Below are 13,216 nucleotides of genomic sequence, written 5' to 3' on the forward strand. Positions count from 1 at the left end.
GCTCAGAAAGGGACGGGTGCTTCCTTATATTCTTCATGCACTATGATTAAAATAACAATAATAGTTTACAACCCTTTTCCAGCCCTTGGCTGGATGAATGCTTCCCACATCATGTCAGTCATGGGGGTTATTTAGCGAGGTTCACCGCTTATACTCCACGCAGAAAGAGTTTTCATTACAGATTGCTTTTAGAATGTTCGTAGTGTATTGTAGGGGTACAACAGTCAGGAATATGACGTACAAATCTGAGTTAATAAACAGTATTAAGCAATGGCGGAGCCAGGATTTTCAGGTAGGGGGGGCAACCCCTCCAGCAATGAAAAATGATAAGAGTTGTTAGTGAGTAAGGACTTGTTACCTGCTTTTTATTCGACGCGTCTGCGGCGATGGCACAGCCATCGATTGAGGTTCGAATTCGAACCTTGTTGTGTGATCGGCAACGTGCAACCCACCCCCCCCCCCCCCCACTGGCTCCGTCAGTGGTATTAAGTTTAGATAATACACTTAATACTGTTTATTAACTTTCTAATTGTGACACAATCTTATGCAAGATGAGTTGGGACTTTTCACAATCGTTTATCATCATGAATTATGTCACAGGCATGCTTTGCAATTCTGTGGGTTAAGAACATTCCAAAGCCATAAAATGTACAAATATACCATAATAAATTGTTCAATATGTGATTTAGCAGCACCACAACCATTATGATGGTTTTCAATTGCACAACGGTCCATTTTTTCTTGAAAATAATAAAAGAGTAAAATCCTGATCGCAGGTGCATTATGTATTGAAAAATCGGCTGTAGCGAATACTCATTCATTGGGATTATATAAGAGGTGTTGCCTACTATAAATCACCGTATACTAATAATGTGTCTTCAATTTGAGGGGCTGGCAGCGACTCTCACACTGGGCAAAAAACCTCAAGTTCTTATTGTACAAGAACACTGGGCACAATGGACCTCAGCGCACTGTGCCAGCCAATGGGTTTTATCGCATGGATGGGCGAACCAGCAAAACGTCCATTCAGTTTGGATTTAGTGTTCCCTGCAGTAAAAATGACACGTCTGCCCGAGCGCGGAGCAGTTATTTAATCAAGGGGGTCAGGTTTTAGGGCGAGGGAACGGCAGGGTCGGCGGGTTACGGCCAAGGCCGCTCAACCTTGAAGTGGCTTGGAGATACTCTGCGCTCGTAGACGAGGGTGTTCACACGTGCACGTTGCCCGGCTGCACCCCCTCTGGGTTCCCACGGGAGAGCAGATTTGCTCGGGCACTCACAAGATCACCGCGTCTGCCAATACTCGGGAGAGGAAATTGCAAAAGAAATCTGGTGATAAGAATTGTTGCCCTCATATTTTTTTCTGAGGAACTGCCAATACTCAGCACCATCTTTCTGTGCGTTTCTGCGTCATAGCGCTGTTAAATAACAAAAACAAGCATCTTGGGCTTGACAAAGCTTTGTAGCTCTCCATTGATAAATGAAGTATTTTACATACATTCTTCTTTTGTGTGGCTGATGTAGATGCAGAGCATCAACTGCAATTTCACATTCAGGTGGTCAAGCCAGACAACTGCGTCAGGAGCAACGGTGGATCACTCTGATTTCTCATTTTGTGCATTGAATGCATTAAAATATTTAAACTAGGATTTGTTTTTACAAAACAAGGATTTGGCTACGAAGTAAAATTCTAATCAACATCGGCCTCAAATACTCCTGCTTATGTTCTCGGTAAAATTTGTTTAAAACATTTTTTGGCATCGCGCCCTCTGGATAGAAAAGTCATTGTAAGAAAATTCAGTAAATGGTCAGTATTATTTTTTTACTAAACCTTGCGCTTTTTACCCTCGTACCTGATGTGCTACAAGCTTGGGTAATGCTCTCCAGCCGCTGCACCACGTGTGAGTTGGGCAGAGAGTGGAACGCACTGTTCACCTGACACGGCTCTGGGGCGCGCGAGCTGCAATCGCAGCCTCGCCGCTCTTGACGTAACACGGGGCCTGACATTGTGGATGAAGCGCTCGAGATATTTAATATATTAAAATAAAATCTCTTGGCAAGGCACGAATCATGCATGCCTGGGTTGAGTTTTTGTCCAAGTTGTTTTTTTTCCACGTCTATTGCTACCGCAGCAGATTGAATGCCAAGCAAACCGGCCAGGTGGCTCAGCAGTAGAGCGAGCGGTTCGCAATTGGAAGGTTGCGAGTTCAAATCCTGGTTGGGGAGTTCACTCAGCCCATCATCGCACGTTCGCTGGATATACTTGCCTCCTCCCCTCACGCCACCATTGGTATATGGAATTACCACCACTAGCTAAGGGCTGTAAACAGGAGATGATTACTGCCTGAATGTTCACTTCCACCGGATATCGCTCTGACTTTGGCTTGACACGTGTATATGCCAGAGATGTGAAGCATTTCTATTTATGTTTGTCTAGCTCGCTGGTGCTTCTTAAATCACGATCAACCTGGGTTCAGGTCAAATGGTTACACTTCATCCGTGGTTGTCTGCTAATGAGCCAGAGCCTGACACCATGAGCCTGGGCCCTCCTTGCCTCGGCACGGAGGCGGGTGGACGATGGGTGACTGACTGTGTGGGAGGTTGATCAAGAGGACGATACTGATCGCCGTTGGTATTTCGCAATTAACTTTAAGTAATAATAATTAAATATGTATTATTTAAACTTGTAATGCACCACACAATATTCGCACGCCCTCAAAGAGAGGGAGAGAGAACGACTAAGAGGTACGAGGAACCGCAGACAAGCGTGTAAATAAATAAAGTATTTTATATTCTATTCTACATCTCTTGCATGTCTCTGTTTGGTAGCAATTACACTTCCTGTGGTCCATCATTCTCCCTCAGGTGGGCACAATGACTTAATTCTTAACCTCTTCATTCAAACCTAATCCTCATAATATTTGTGAAACGTTACACACCAATTCCCTCTTTTATTCATGATAAATTATTTTTTGCAAGTCTATAAAATATATTTCTACTGAGATCTCCCTTGCCAAAGAGCTCAACCAGCTTATGGGGTGGAGCTGTGGTGCAGTGGTTAGCACACTGTGCAATGAACCTGGCTACCTGCGTTCGATTCCCAGCTCCAGCCATCATCAGTGGCGAGTGGTGTCTGAACGTGCCCTGGGTTCTCTTTTACCAACCCACGGTGACCACAGTGTCGGAAAGAATTTAGAAATGCAAAGCATTGGAAGGCCTTCATCCAGCAGTGGATTGACAAAGGGCTGTGAGTTCGTAGTATTGGTAAGCAACTTAATTTAAATGACAAACAGTTTTGCTTGTTGCATTGACTCGCAAGTATTCAATCTACCTATAGCGTCATCCTCAACTAATTATTGATGTCCATAACAGCTGCTTTCCATTTTTTACGATCTTCAGCACCTCTCATGGACAGTCCCGTATAACATCTCACATTGTCCCACCAACTGCTCCGTTTTCCTTCCATATTTCCGTGAAAAATCATCTCTGTCGCGTCTTCAGCCATGAGCGTCGACTTAGCTTAAATCCCGCCATATGCCACCTGAATTTTCATCGCATTTCTTGGTAATGTTTGCTGCTATAAATTTACACATGATAAGCCACTACGTTGCGCTATCATTTGTGGCCAGGTCGCTTCTGAAAAAGATATATACAGCTCAGTGGGCCTTACCTGGTAAAATATAACATTGAGTTTAGCTTAATTCCTGCCCTGTGGCCGTTTTCTCTCGCTCTCCACTCTTTTCCTGGCGCTGCAGACTTTGGGCCGGTGGAGTTGGCGGTGGCGGCGAACGCCGTGGAGGAGCAACTGAAGGAGCGCGTGCAGCAGCAGCAGCAGCGCCGCCGTAGCAGACGTGGATCCAAGAAGGACGAGTACAACATGGAGGTGATGCTGGCCGTGGACGACTCGGTGGTGCGTTTCCACGGCAAGGAGCACGTGCAAAACTACCTGCTCACCCTCATGAACATCGTGAGTAGCACCACACCTATGCTTCCCACCACTATTATCATCATCATCACCACATTCGGTGAGCACCGTGCACCTCCGATTAGCGCAGTTGACGATGTACGGTGTGAAAGAATTTCAACATACAAACATATATAGGCTCCACGGTGACGAGATGTTAACTGCCTGGCTTGGTATACCTCGATGCCTGTATATTTGGTTTTCATGTATTCTCTCCCTGTGGTCAGGTGGGTTTTTCTCCGAGTCCTCCAGTTTTTTCCTCCGTTTAGAATCAACGTGCGTTTTGAGTATTTGGCTGGTAAATGTCCACGTGAATAGCCCCTTCGCTATCATTTGAACCTCATGGCAGTACCCCGGGGTACCATGGTACCATAGTGCCCCGGCTCTCGCATAATGTCCGTGATGCAGTCATTTTTAATCTGTTGATGGTCGGCGATGCGGCAATCGACTCATCTCGACAAGCTTTACACGATGCACTATTCAAAGTTGAAATTTTCGATAACGTATTTTTTATGCTAATGTTTGGCGTTTCGACATCGCGGAGTAGCACTGATTTCGGATTGATTGATACCCCAGTCGCGGAGTTAAGGACACCCCTGTCGCAGAAATTAAATATTTAATTGCCTCGGCCACTTTGTATTATTCGGTACCCCGGGGTACCGCCATAACGATCATTTGTGGCCAGGGCGTTTCTGAAAAAAGAGAGCTATATAGCTCAGTGAGCCTTACCTGGTAAAATAAAACTTTTTTTTTACAGCAGCCATGATCTATCCACTGCTAAATGAAGGTATCTCCCCAAGCCGTCACCATGAGTTGATGTAATCACTCCATCTGCGCTGTGGGCGTGTTCTTAAACTAAATTAAACGAATTTAATTTTACTAGGTAAGGCCCACTGAGCTAAATAGCAGTTTTTTCAGAAGCGACCCTGCCAGAAATGAAAGCAATCATCACGTGGAAATTCATTGCAGACAAATACTCTAAAACTCATGTTTCTAAATCTAGAGGGGAAAACAGGAGTTACCTGGAGAAAAAATTAACGTGACCACGGGGAGAACATGCAAACTCCAAATATAGAGCAGGTGTCAGGGTCAGGATTGAACCCATGACCTCCTGCATAGCAAGTGATGTAGTTTACATCTCGCCACCGCAGCACCCCTGCTCTTGGGCGTGCTTCTTTCCTGTTAGTCTTACTCACTGGCCATCGTCCCTTCTAGCGATGGCAGATCCTGCCCAAGCCCCACTCTTCTGTCGGTCAATATTTATGATCTCTCTAACTTGCATATATTGGCATCCATGTGTCTCTGGAAACAAGCATCTGACTGTTAGCAATCACATGCCAATGTGAGACTAATGCCAGTCTTTAAGCGACCGACAGAAGCAGTAAAAAATCAGCTACAAAAAGACACACACACAATGTAACTGTGTTACAAACATTCCGATGCTGAAAAATTACCCGCAAATTCCTCGAGTGGGATTATGCACAGCAGCAATAGCAACCCCGACTGTGAAAACTTGGCAGGACCCTCCTGAACAGGAGTCTTGAGACTCGGTGAGGCCTTCCTGAGTAAACAAGCCTTGTCATAATAATAATATGACTACCATATTCAAAATACATCAATTGTGCCCCCAAAACCTACTCCTCCACATGTGTAGTGTCAACGATTCAGAGACAGAGTTTCTTGGAGGCACTTTCTTTATTAACAACTTTCACGGTGTCATCCGCACACTCTCCACAGTAGCTCAGCCTAGCCTGTACACAACACTAGCCATCTAACACTGACGGCGCTGACTGAGATAGCCAACTACTATCCTTTGTCGCGCAATATCTAGCGGAGACGTTTAGCGATGACGGCGACGAGATGACAGCAACGACGAGACGAGTCCATTCCCAGAACTGGCAGCCTCGAGCCCCCCATTCTCGGCTCCTTTTATGCTACCAGCACGGACTGGCTCCGCCCTGACTGCGCCTCCCTTCTCGAGCCCCTCTAGCAGGTTCCAGGGGCCTCCAGATGGGGTCCTCCGTGACCCTTGCCCCAGTTCCTTCCCTCTGCCAACACACCATGCACACCCTCACCGGCGTGTGTACTGCCTGTCCACCACAGTTGCCGCTGCTGTCCACCAGCCGGCGCTATTACACTACACATGTAATTTACAAACTTTCATTGATTATGCATACAATTAGCTATTTCATTCTTATATGTAATGTTTATTTATTTATTTCCACAATATATTAATTCATATAGATCCATTGCCAATAAATTGTCGGCCACCCCTTAGATTTTCTATACAAAGCTCAAGGTGAATTAAAACAGTTACTGGTAGGAACCACCTGGTTCCACCAGCCCACAGGGGATTATTGTGTCCGTCCGTCCATCGTGCATCCAAAAATGGCAGGGGTTGGGCTGGGTGGAGAGGGGAGGGTGGGGAGGGGCTGGTCACCCCGTGGTGCCCTTACAAAACTCAACGTTTAACCTACTCACGCCGGCTTGTGCCCACCCTCACAGTCGGCCATATTTGCGGAATACACCACGCCGCCATTGACCCTGACCATTAACCGAGCAACCCAACGTTCCTACCAGCTCCCTCCGCAGGAATGTGTTAACCATGTATAATACAACCTGATGGTGACGATCCTGCGATTGCACCAAAACAGCAATTACTCGAAACGCATTGGACTTTATTAACCCCCCTCTCCCAAGAAGGTTGTGCTCACAACAGAGGCTTCCACTACACCAGGCAGTTTATCTCACTCCGTGTTTCCTTTGGTCAGATGATCATTGTTGAGAGGTCACAGGGTTATATCAGATTACACGTCTCACTGAATGATTAGAACGCAATAAAAAGTACATTTTTTGTTTGGATACACTGAAGCTTTTGTTAAAGTTCTACGGAAGTGTTGCATCGTGCACCAGACTCGAACGTGAATGAGGAATGACACAACGTGTAAACGATTGCATCAATCATTTCTAGAGTGAGCTGAATTGCTAATTAGCAGTAATCACGCTAACCTTACTCCATAATACGTTGCAATTATTACATTGCACTGTGTAATTTAGTTCACCGATCGGCGTACGGGTCTTCAGGCATATGTAGTCTCACGCTCAGTTTAGAATCTTACAGAACATGGCTTTAAAAAAATATAAATCTTTTCAAATAAAGGTTTGCTCAAGCTGCAGTTATTTGCAGTAATCCCAAAACGGGTGCTTTCTGCGTCACATTTGATTTGCAATGGAGGCCAATTCTCTATCCTTTCATATAATTTTTTCCACACCCATTACCAACAGCTTATAAATATTTGAAGCCTTCCCAATATGGCTTCATGAATTCATAACTACCAATCTTTAAAATGCCATTCAGAATGAGGCTTTAAAGTGAGATTGAACCGGACTTTAAAATTTAAAGAAATTTTAAACATGAGGGGAAGTTGTCAAAATATGTTTTTGTCAACCTCATGTCTGGTAGAGTGGCACATTTCTGAGCGAGTTGGCTGAGAGGGAAGAGCACAGATTGAGTACCTCTGAGATCACGGATGCGAACCCAGGCAGCCGCCATTAGATTCCAAAGAACACAGGATGAGATGTTACTATCCTTTGTGCAAGCACTTCCAAGAGTTCATGAACAGTGAGCCTGGTGAAATTTGGGGAGCGCATCGTCAGTAGTGAACCTTTGGTTCCTAGGGTGTTTCGGCCTTTCATTCTATACACCCTCCCCAAAGGCGGCCAGCGACAGGGTGATCAATCCTACGCTTGCGTCCCATTCCCAATTAGTCATAGGAGTTGCCTTGTTGTTGATAGCCAACATCCCATGGGACTATGCATGGCAGGGGCGTCCTCCTCCCTGAGTCAAGCATTGTTGACTGCATACCTCCTGGCCCTCTCACTTTGGGGCCCAGCTGGGGTCTTTCCACTGACTGCTGCCTTCTGCCGCCTCCGATACAGCTCTGATTGCCGAACGCTGGCTCTGGCCCTTAATTCCCAGGTCTCTAAGCAGTCTGGTTGTAGATGTTGCCACAAAACCTCTGCAGCCCACCTCCTCTGGTCGGACTTCTGTGTTCCAGCCATGATGCCGTGCTTCGGCAGCTAGATCGGCATAGCGCAGATGTATTCGCTCATAAGCCTCATCTACTGAGTCCTCCCAGGGTGCTGTGAGCTCAATGATGAAGACCTTCTTGAGCGAACGGGACCAGAGCACCATGTCAGGTCTTAGGGTGGTGGTTGCGATCTCCGGAGGAAACACAAGTTGCCGGCCAATGTCAGCTAACATTTTCCAGTCGCGGGCCAAGCGCAGCTGGTCTCGCTCTATTGGTGTAGAGCCGCTCTTCGGTGGTTTAGCCCCTTCGCGGACAAAGGTCGTCCGTAAGGGGTGTGATGCTGCTGGGGGTGGTAGGGAGTTGGTGGCAGCTCGCTTGTCCTCCAGGGCGGACGCAAGGTTTTTAAGGACTTGGTTGTGATGCCAAGTGTAGCGTCCTTGGGTGAGGCTTGTTTTACACCCTGTGAGAATGTGCCTGAGGTTGGCTGGCATGGAACAGAGGGCACAGTCCGGATCTTCACCATACCATTGGTGAAGATTAACTGGTGTTGGAAGGACGTCATATGTTGCTAGTACTGGGTTGGTGTTTTCAGCTCGGTTCCCACCGACGACTGCACAAAAACCCCATCAAAACTAAGTTTGGTTTTCCACTTCATTTGGCTAAATTCCAGCTGTAAGAATTAAAATATTGATTTTACTGTCATGCGACTAATTACAAGCAAACATATACAATTTATAATATTTGACTCCCATGTATAATGATTTGATGCTTGTATTGTGAGTGTACGAATGTATTTTAACCTATGGATCGTTACACACCCCGTCATACAAAGCCCCATTACCACACAAGCAAACAAAATAACAACATTTCATTCTCAATTGGTGCATGTTTGCTGTCGTTCTCAATAGCGCTTCATTGTCTCTTCCCAAATGTGATGACTCAGCTAAAAGTATATGCAAGTTTGTAACAAACCATAAGCAGAGGTCAGAAGATGAATTTCAACCGATTCTTCTACCGACGCTCTACATTTGTCTCACCCTGTCTTATGTACACGACGTATGTTGAACCTTTTTTGCACCGTACATAGCCAATCGTGCTTATCGGAGATGGGACAATATGAATGCCAATTGCTGAAAGCATTTCCTCAATGATGTTCCGATTTTTTTTTTCGTGCATAGGTACGTGATATGAGTCTGCTTGTTTACCCAGGAAAGCCTCACCAAGTCTCAAGAATATTTTCACAATACATAATGATGTTGCTATGTGTAATCTAAATTTAGTAATTTGTAGGTATTTTCATTTGCATTTTTGGCCAATGAAAGTTACATTGTATGATATTTTTTTCTCTGGGATGAAACCGGACATCCTGGAGGAAACTCATGCAGAATAGGGGGAGAACATACATAATCGACACACTCACGCTCTGCAAAACACGGGGAGAATATACAAACTTCACGCAGAAAGGTTCCCGAGTCGGGAATCGAACCGAGGGACGAATGTTACCACTTCCCCGCCCTGCCGCCCCAATCATGGCGATTGCGGCTGTTAGCTTCAGCGTGTTGTGTGCCATGTGTCTGCCAGAGGCTCCTGGAGTGGGCCCAAGCATTAGACAAACACTGTGACATGAAAGCGATTTTATGACGGTGAATTCCTGGCTTGCAGTGAGAATATTAATGCTGCGAGCTGCAGCGAGGCGAGAACCCGCTTTCTGCCCTTCCCGGCTGAGACACGCGGACGATCCTATCAGGATAATTTTCGATGGAATTGCGCCAAAAAACAAGAGTTATCTGATTCAAAATAAGAACAACCGCTCCGTGTATATGATATATAAAACTTTCATCTGGCATTGTAATTCGTGAGTTTATTTATGTTTGATTTAGCTAAATAATATCTTAAATATTTGCACGACTTTAAAATGTAAATTAATAGCTTGAAGTGTGGTTTCCTCTTATATTCTTTGGTTCTTTCGGTAAAGTCACGTAGATAGAATTTTTTTTTAAAAGTGAATAAAAAACACTAATGTAGACTGTAGAGTGAGTGTACTGGTAGTTTATAATGTAGACTGTGGTTTCGTCTGTTTAGATTAGGATGGCGTTGGCATTAAAGTGGGAATAGTCCCACCTTCAGTTTATAAAATGGGTCAGCGTGTTTAAACTCACAGTTGAGGCTGTATTACGTTTCAGTGCAATGATTATTTAATGCGCCAAATCTAAGCTTGAAATTGTCTTGACACTGCATTAACACTGCAGATGATGTCATTGGAGACAGCATTTAGGCAAATTGGTTTTCAGGCACATTTATTTTTTGATAAAGAAGATTCAATAGGGTTCTCGTGTGAGCGAGCAGTTGATATCGATAGGAAAAGTCTCAGACAGCAATGAAGGCTCCAACTTTTGTTTGTCTTCATTGCGAAATTTGAAAATAATCTCATGCAAATTGCATGCCAGATCAAAAGCTTATCAAATTAAAGCCGATGCTTTTAATGACATGGATAGCAAGCGTGCAACGATAATGATGATAATGATGATGTGAAACACTTGGCCGCATTTTACGCGACGCAACACAATTGTGCAAAAGCGTGCTTTTTCATTCCAAAAATATCGTCGCCAAACGATATTATATCAAAGGTTAGACTGATGTTGCATGAATAAATATATATATATTTGTTGCCAGCTTAGCTGGTTGCCCAGATTACACCGTAATAAAACACACATGTACGTAATTTATTTCATGCACCTGGTTACCATTATGCTGGCATCGGTCACTCACGGATTTTGACTGCAATATTGGACGAGGTTACAAACGCCACGAGAGCTGGCACCGAGAGCACTGAGTGTTCTCGTTAGGGTACATGGCTGGCACTATGAGAGTTTGACAACCAATATCACCCAATACACATTATGAAGATTGGTTTACTTTCCCATGTTGACATTAAAATATTGTGATGCAGAGCAAGCAGTGGTCATTTGTGCATTGATACAAGGCAGAATTTTATCCTGTAAACCTGTAGCTCGCGGGGTGGGGTGGGGGGGTAATTATTTTCACGTACAAATACGCATTGGGCTGCCAGGTTTTTCATTCTGCAAAAACTGTTGGGAAACCCGAGGTGCAGATGGTGCTTGTAAAGAGTCTCCCCCAGGGCTTCCTAGTGCCCGAATGATGCCCGGTGCCAGGCATCGCTCTCTTGTGAGTGAGCGCTCGGCTGTGTTGATCGGCGTTTCTACCAACAAAGAACGCTCTTGCACCCTGTACCCCCTCCCACCTCTCGTGCCTCTCCCCACTCCCTTATACCAGCCTCTCTCACAGCGCCCCTACCGCTCCCTCTGCTCACCCCTCCCTCCCCCGAACCATCCAGCACCATAACGACCTGTTGCCCCACTGATAAGGAATGCCAGCGTCCATTAGGTTCGCGCTAGCCATTGCATGGGCTGGAGAGTGGTCGCATGCCTGCCCCGCGCCCTTTGAAGTATTATCTGCCTCTGAAGAGGAAGCCGCGTGCGCCGGTATTGAGAGCGACGACGATCGGAGGAGGGTGATTTCCAGACATTGTGCGCTTTCCAGTGCATTTCTTTGCCGCGCTGTCAGGAAACGGATGGCTTTTGCTGCCGTTTCAGGAGTCTGTAAATTAAAAGCAGTTACTGGACTGACCGCACCGCCTTTTTTGGTGACCGCACAAGTGATGTCAGCGTTTTGTGGGCCACCACACAACGCCGTTTGTAGTATGTCAATCGTCACGGCTCCTGTGCCGCCACCCTCCCCATGCGGACGGTCTGATCCCTTGCCTTCCACCGTCTGCCCTCCTTGCTCCCCCCGCCCCCCGCCGCCTCACCCCCCTATTCTTGATGTTTGGTGAGCATCGCGAGAGCCCGGGGATCAAAGCTCTCGTTTTTGACCGTAGGCTTGTTGCGCCGCTGGAAGGCGGTCCCATCTTGGAAATGTCATCCGAATCCGTCTGATGTGTTTTTCGGGCCATGCCGCGCGTTGTTTTGGCGCGACGTCCGACGTTCCACTCCGCACACGCTAGGGGCGTGGGGGGGGCGTGGGGGGGGGGGCTTCTGTGGGAACTGAAAGGAGCGGGAGCAAGGAATCCCTCATCTGCGTTACGCACACTTGCTTTGCAGCGCGGACGCTAAAAACCGGCGTGGTTGTGTGACCCGCTTGCCTGAGCTGCCCATCGCCGGGTCTCGTGGCCCGCAGCCAGCTCGACGACCGCAGCGTTCACGGTCGTATTTACCGCGTTCGTGGTTGCATTATTTTAGTTTCTTAACCTTTGTCAGCACTAAAGAGCTGTCGGACATTTATAGGGAATGCATTAATGGCCAGCGTTCGCGCGATTATCCTCCAGGGCGCTCGGCGATACAGAGGCCCTTTATTGTTATACAGCTGCGGGCTACACAACAGCTGCAGGAAGAACAACCACAAAAGCTTGCTTGTAAATAGGTTTCAATGCGCGTATTTATTCCAGTAATTGTGAGCGCAAACTGCAAAGGGATCCCAGGTTAATGATTTGTGGAGCCCCCCCCCCCGCCCGCTCGCACTTTATACGCTTTACAAAACGAAAAGCGTGTAAGCATGATCAACTCTGCTGTGTGCTGTTATAATGACCGTGTCACTTGCGCAAGGCTTTGCGGAGTAATGCGTTAAACAAAGGGCCGTTATTCACTAGTTCCTGCAGAGCTGTTCCGTCAAATGCCGCAAGGCTGCTGCTATAGAGAAATTAACTTGCAAAATTCGTCGTTAAATGTCACATCCGTAGACCGTAGCAGAAAAGCAATCACATTTTGATGCACGTCCATAATGAGCAATTTGCTTAGTGTTGATTTTTTAAAATGCATTTGATTGACAGTCTTTCTATTGTGTGTACAATAATAAGGGTCAGCCGTGTAAATGGTACTTGTGCAGCAAAGGTCCCTCCCATATCAAGGGAAATATATGTATACTGTGAGCCTATGACCAAATAACCTACAATGCAACAGATGCCATAAAAGCTCAGCAGGTATTTGAGCCTGGACAGTGGTTTAATGGGTGACCACAATGCACAGCAGAGCTGTGGGGTTAGGTGGTGGGCAGCAGAGGGCAGTGCAATAAAATTCATCATTGTACTGTACTTCTATGTTCCCAAATCTATGCTCCCCGCCTTCACCAACACGCACTGACCGGTGTGGTCAGGTATGGTCATGAGGGCCTGTACGGAGTGTGGAGGCCCTCATCCAGCAGTGAATTG

General features: G+C 46.2%; 1 protein-coding gene across 2 annotated transcripts in view; it reads left to right on the forward strand.

Moving 5' to 3' along the window:
• The window catches only part of LOC144934249 (A disintegrin and metalloproteinase with thrombospondin motifs 3-like), a 72,080-nt gene that overhangs the window by 21,682 nt on the left and 37,182 nt on the right, over window positions 1-13,216 (forward strand). For both annotated transcript variants that reach the window (XM_078859896.1, XM_078859897.1), the window contains exon 5: window positions 3,753-3,964. In XM_078859896.1, coding sequence (XP_078716022.1) covers window positions 3,753-3,964 — 212 coding nt within the window. The remainder of the gene's footprint in view (window positions 1-3,752; window positions 3,965-13,216) is intronic.

Source organism: Lampetra fluviatilis, chromosome 9 (assembly GCF_964198595.1).
Source record: "Lampetra fluviatilis chromosome 9, kcLamFluv1.1, whole genome shotgun sequence".
Lineage (NCBI taxonomy): Eukaryota > Metazoa > Chordata > Hyperoartia > Petromyzontiformes > Petromyzontidae > Lampetra > Lampetra fluviatilis.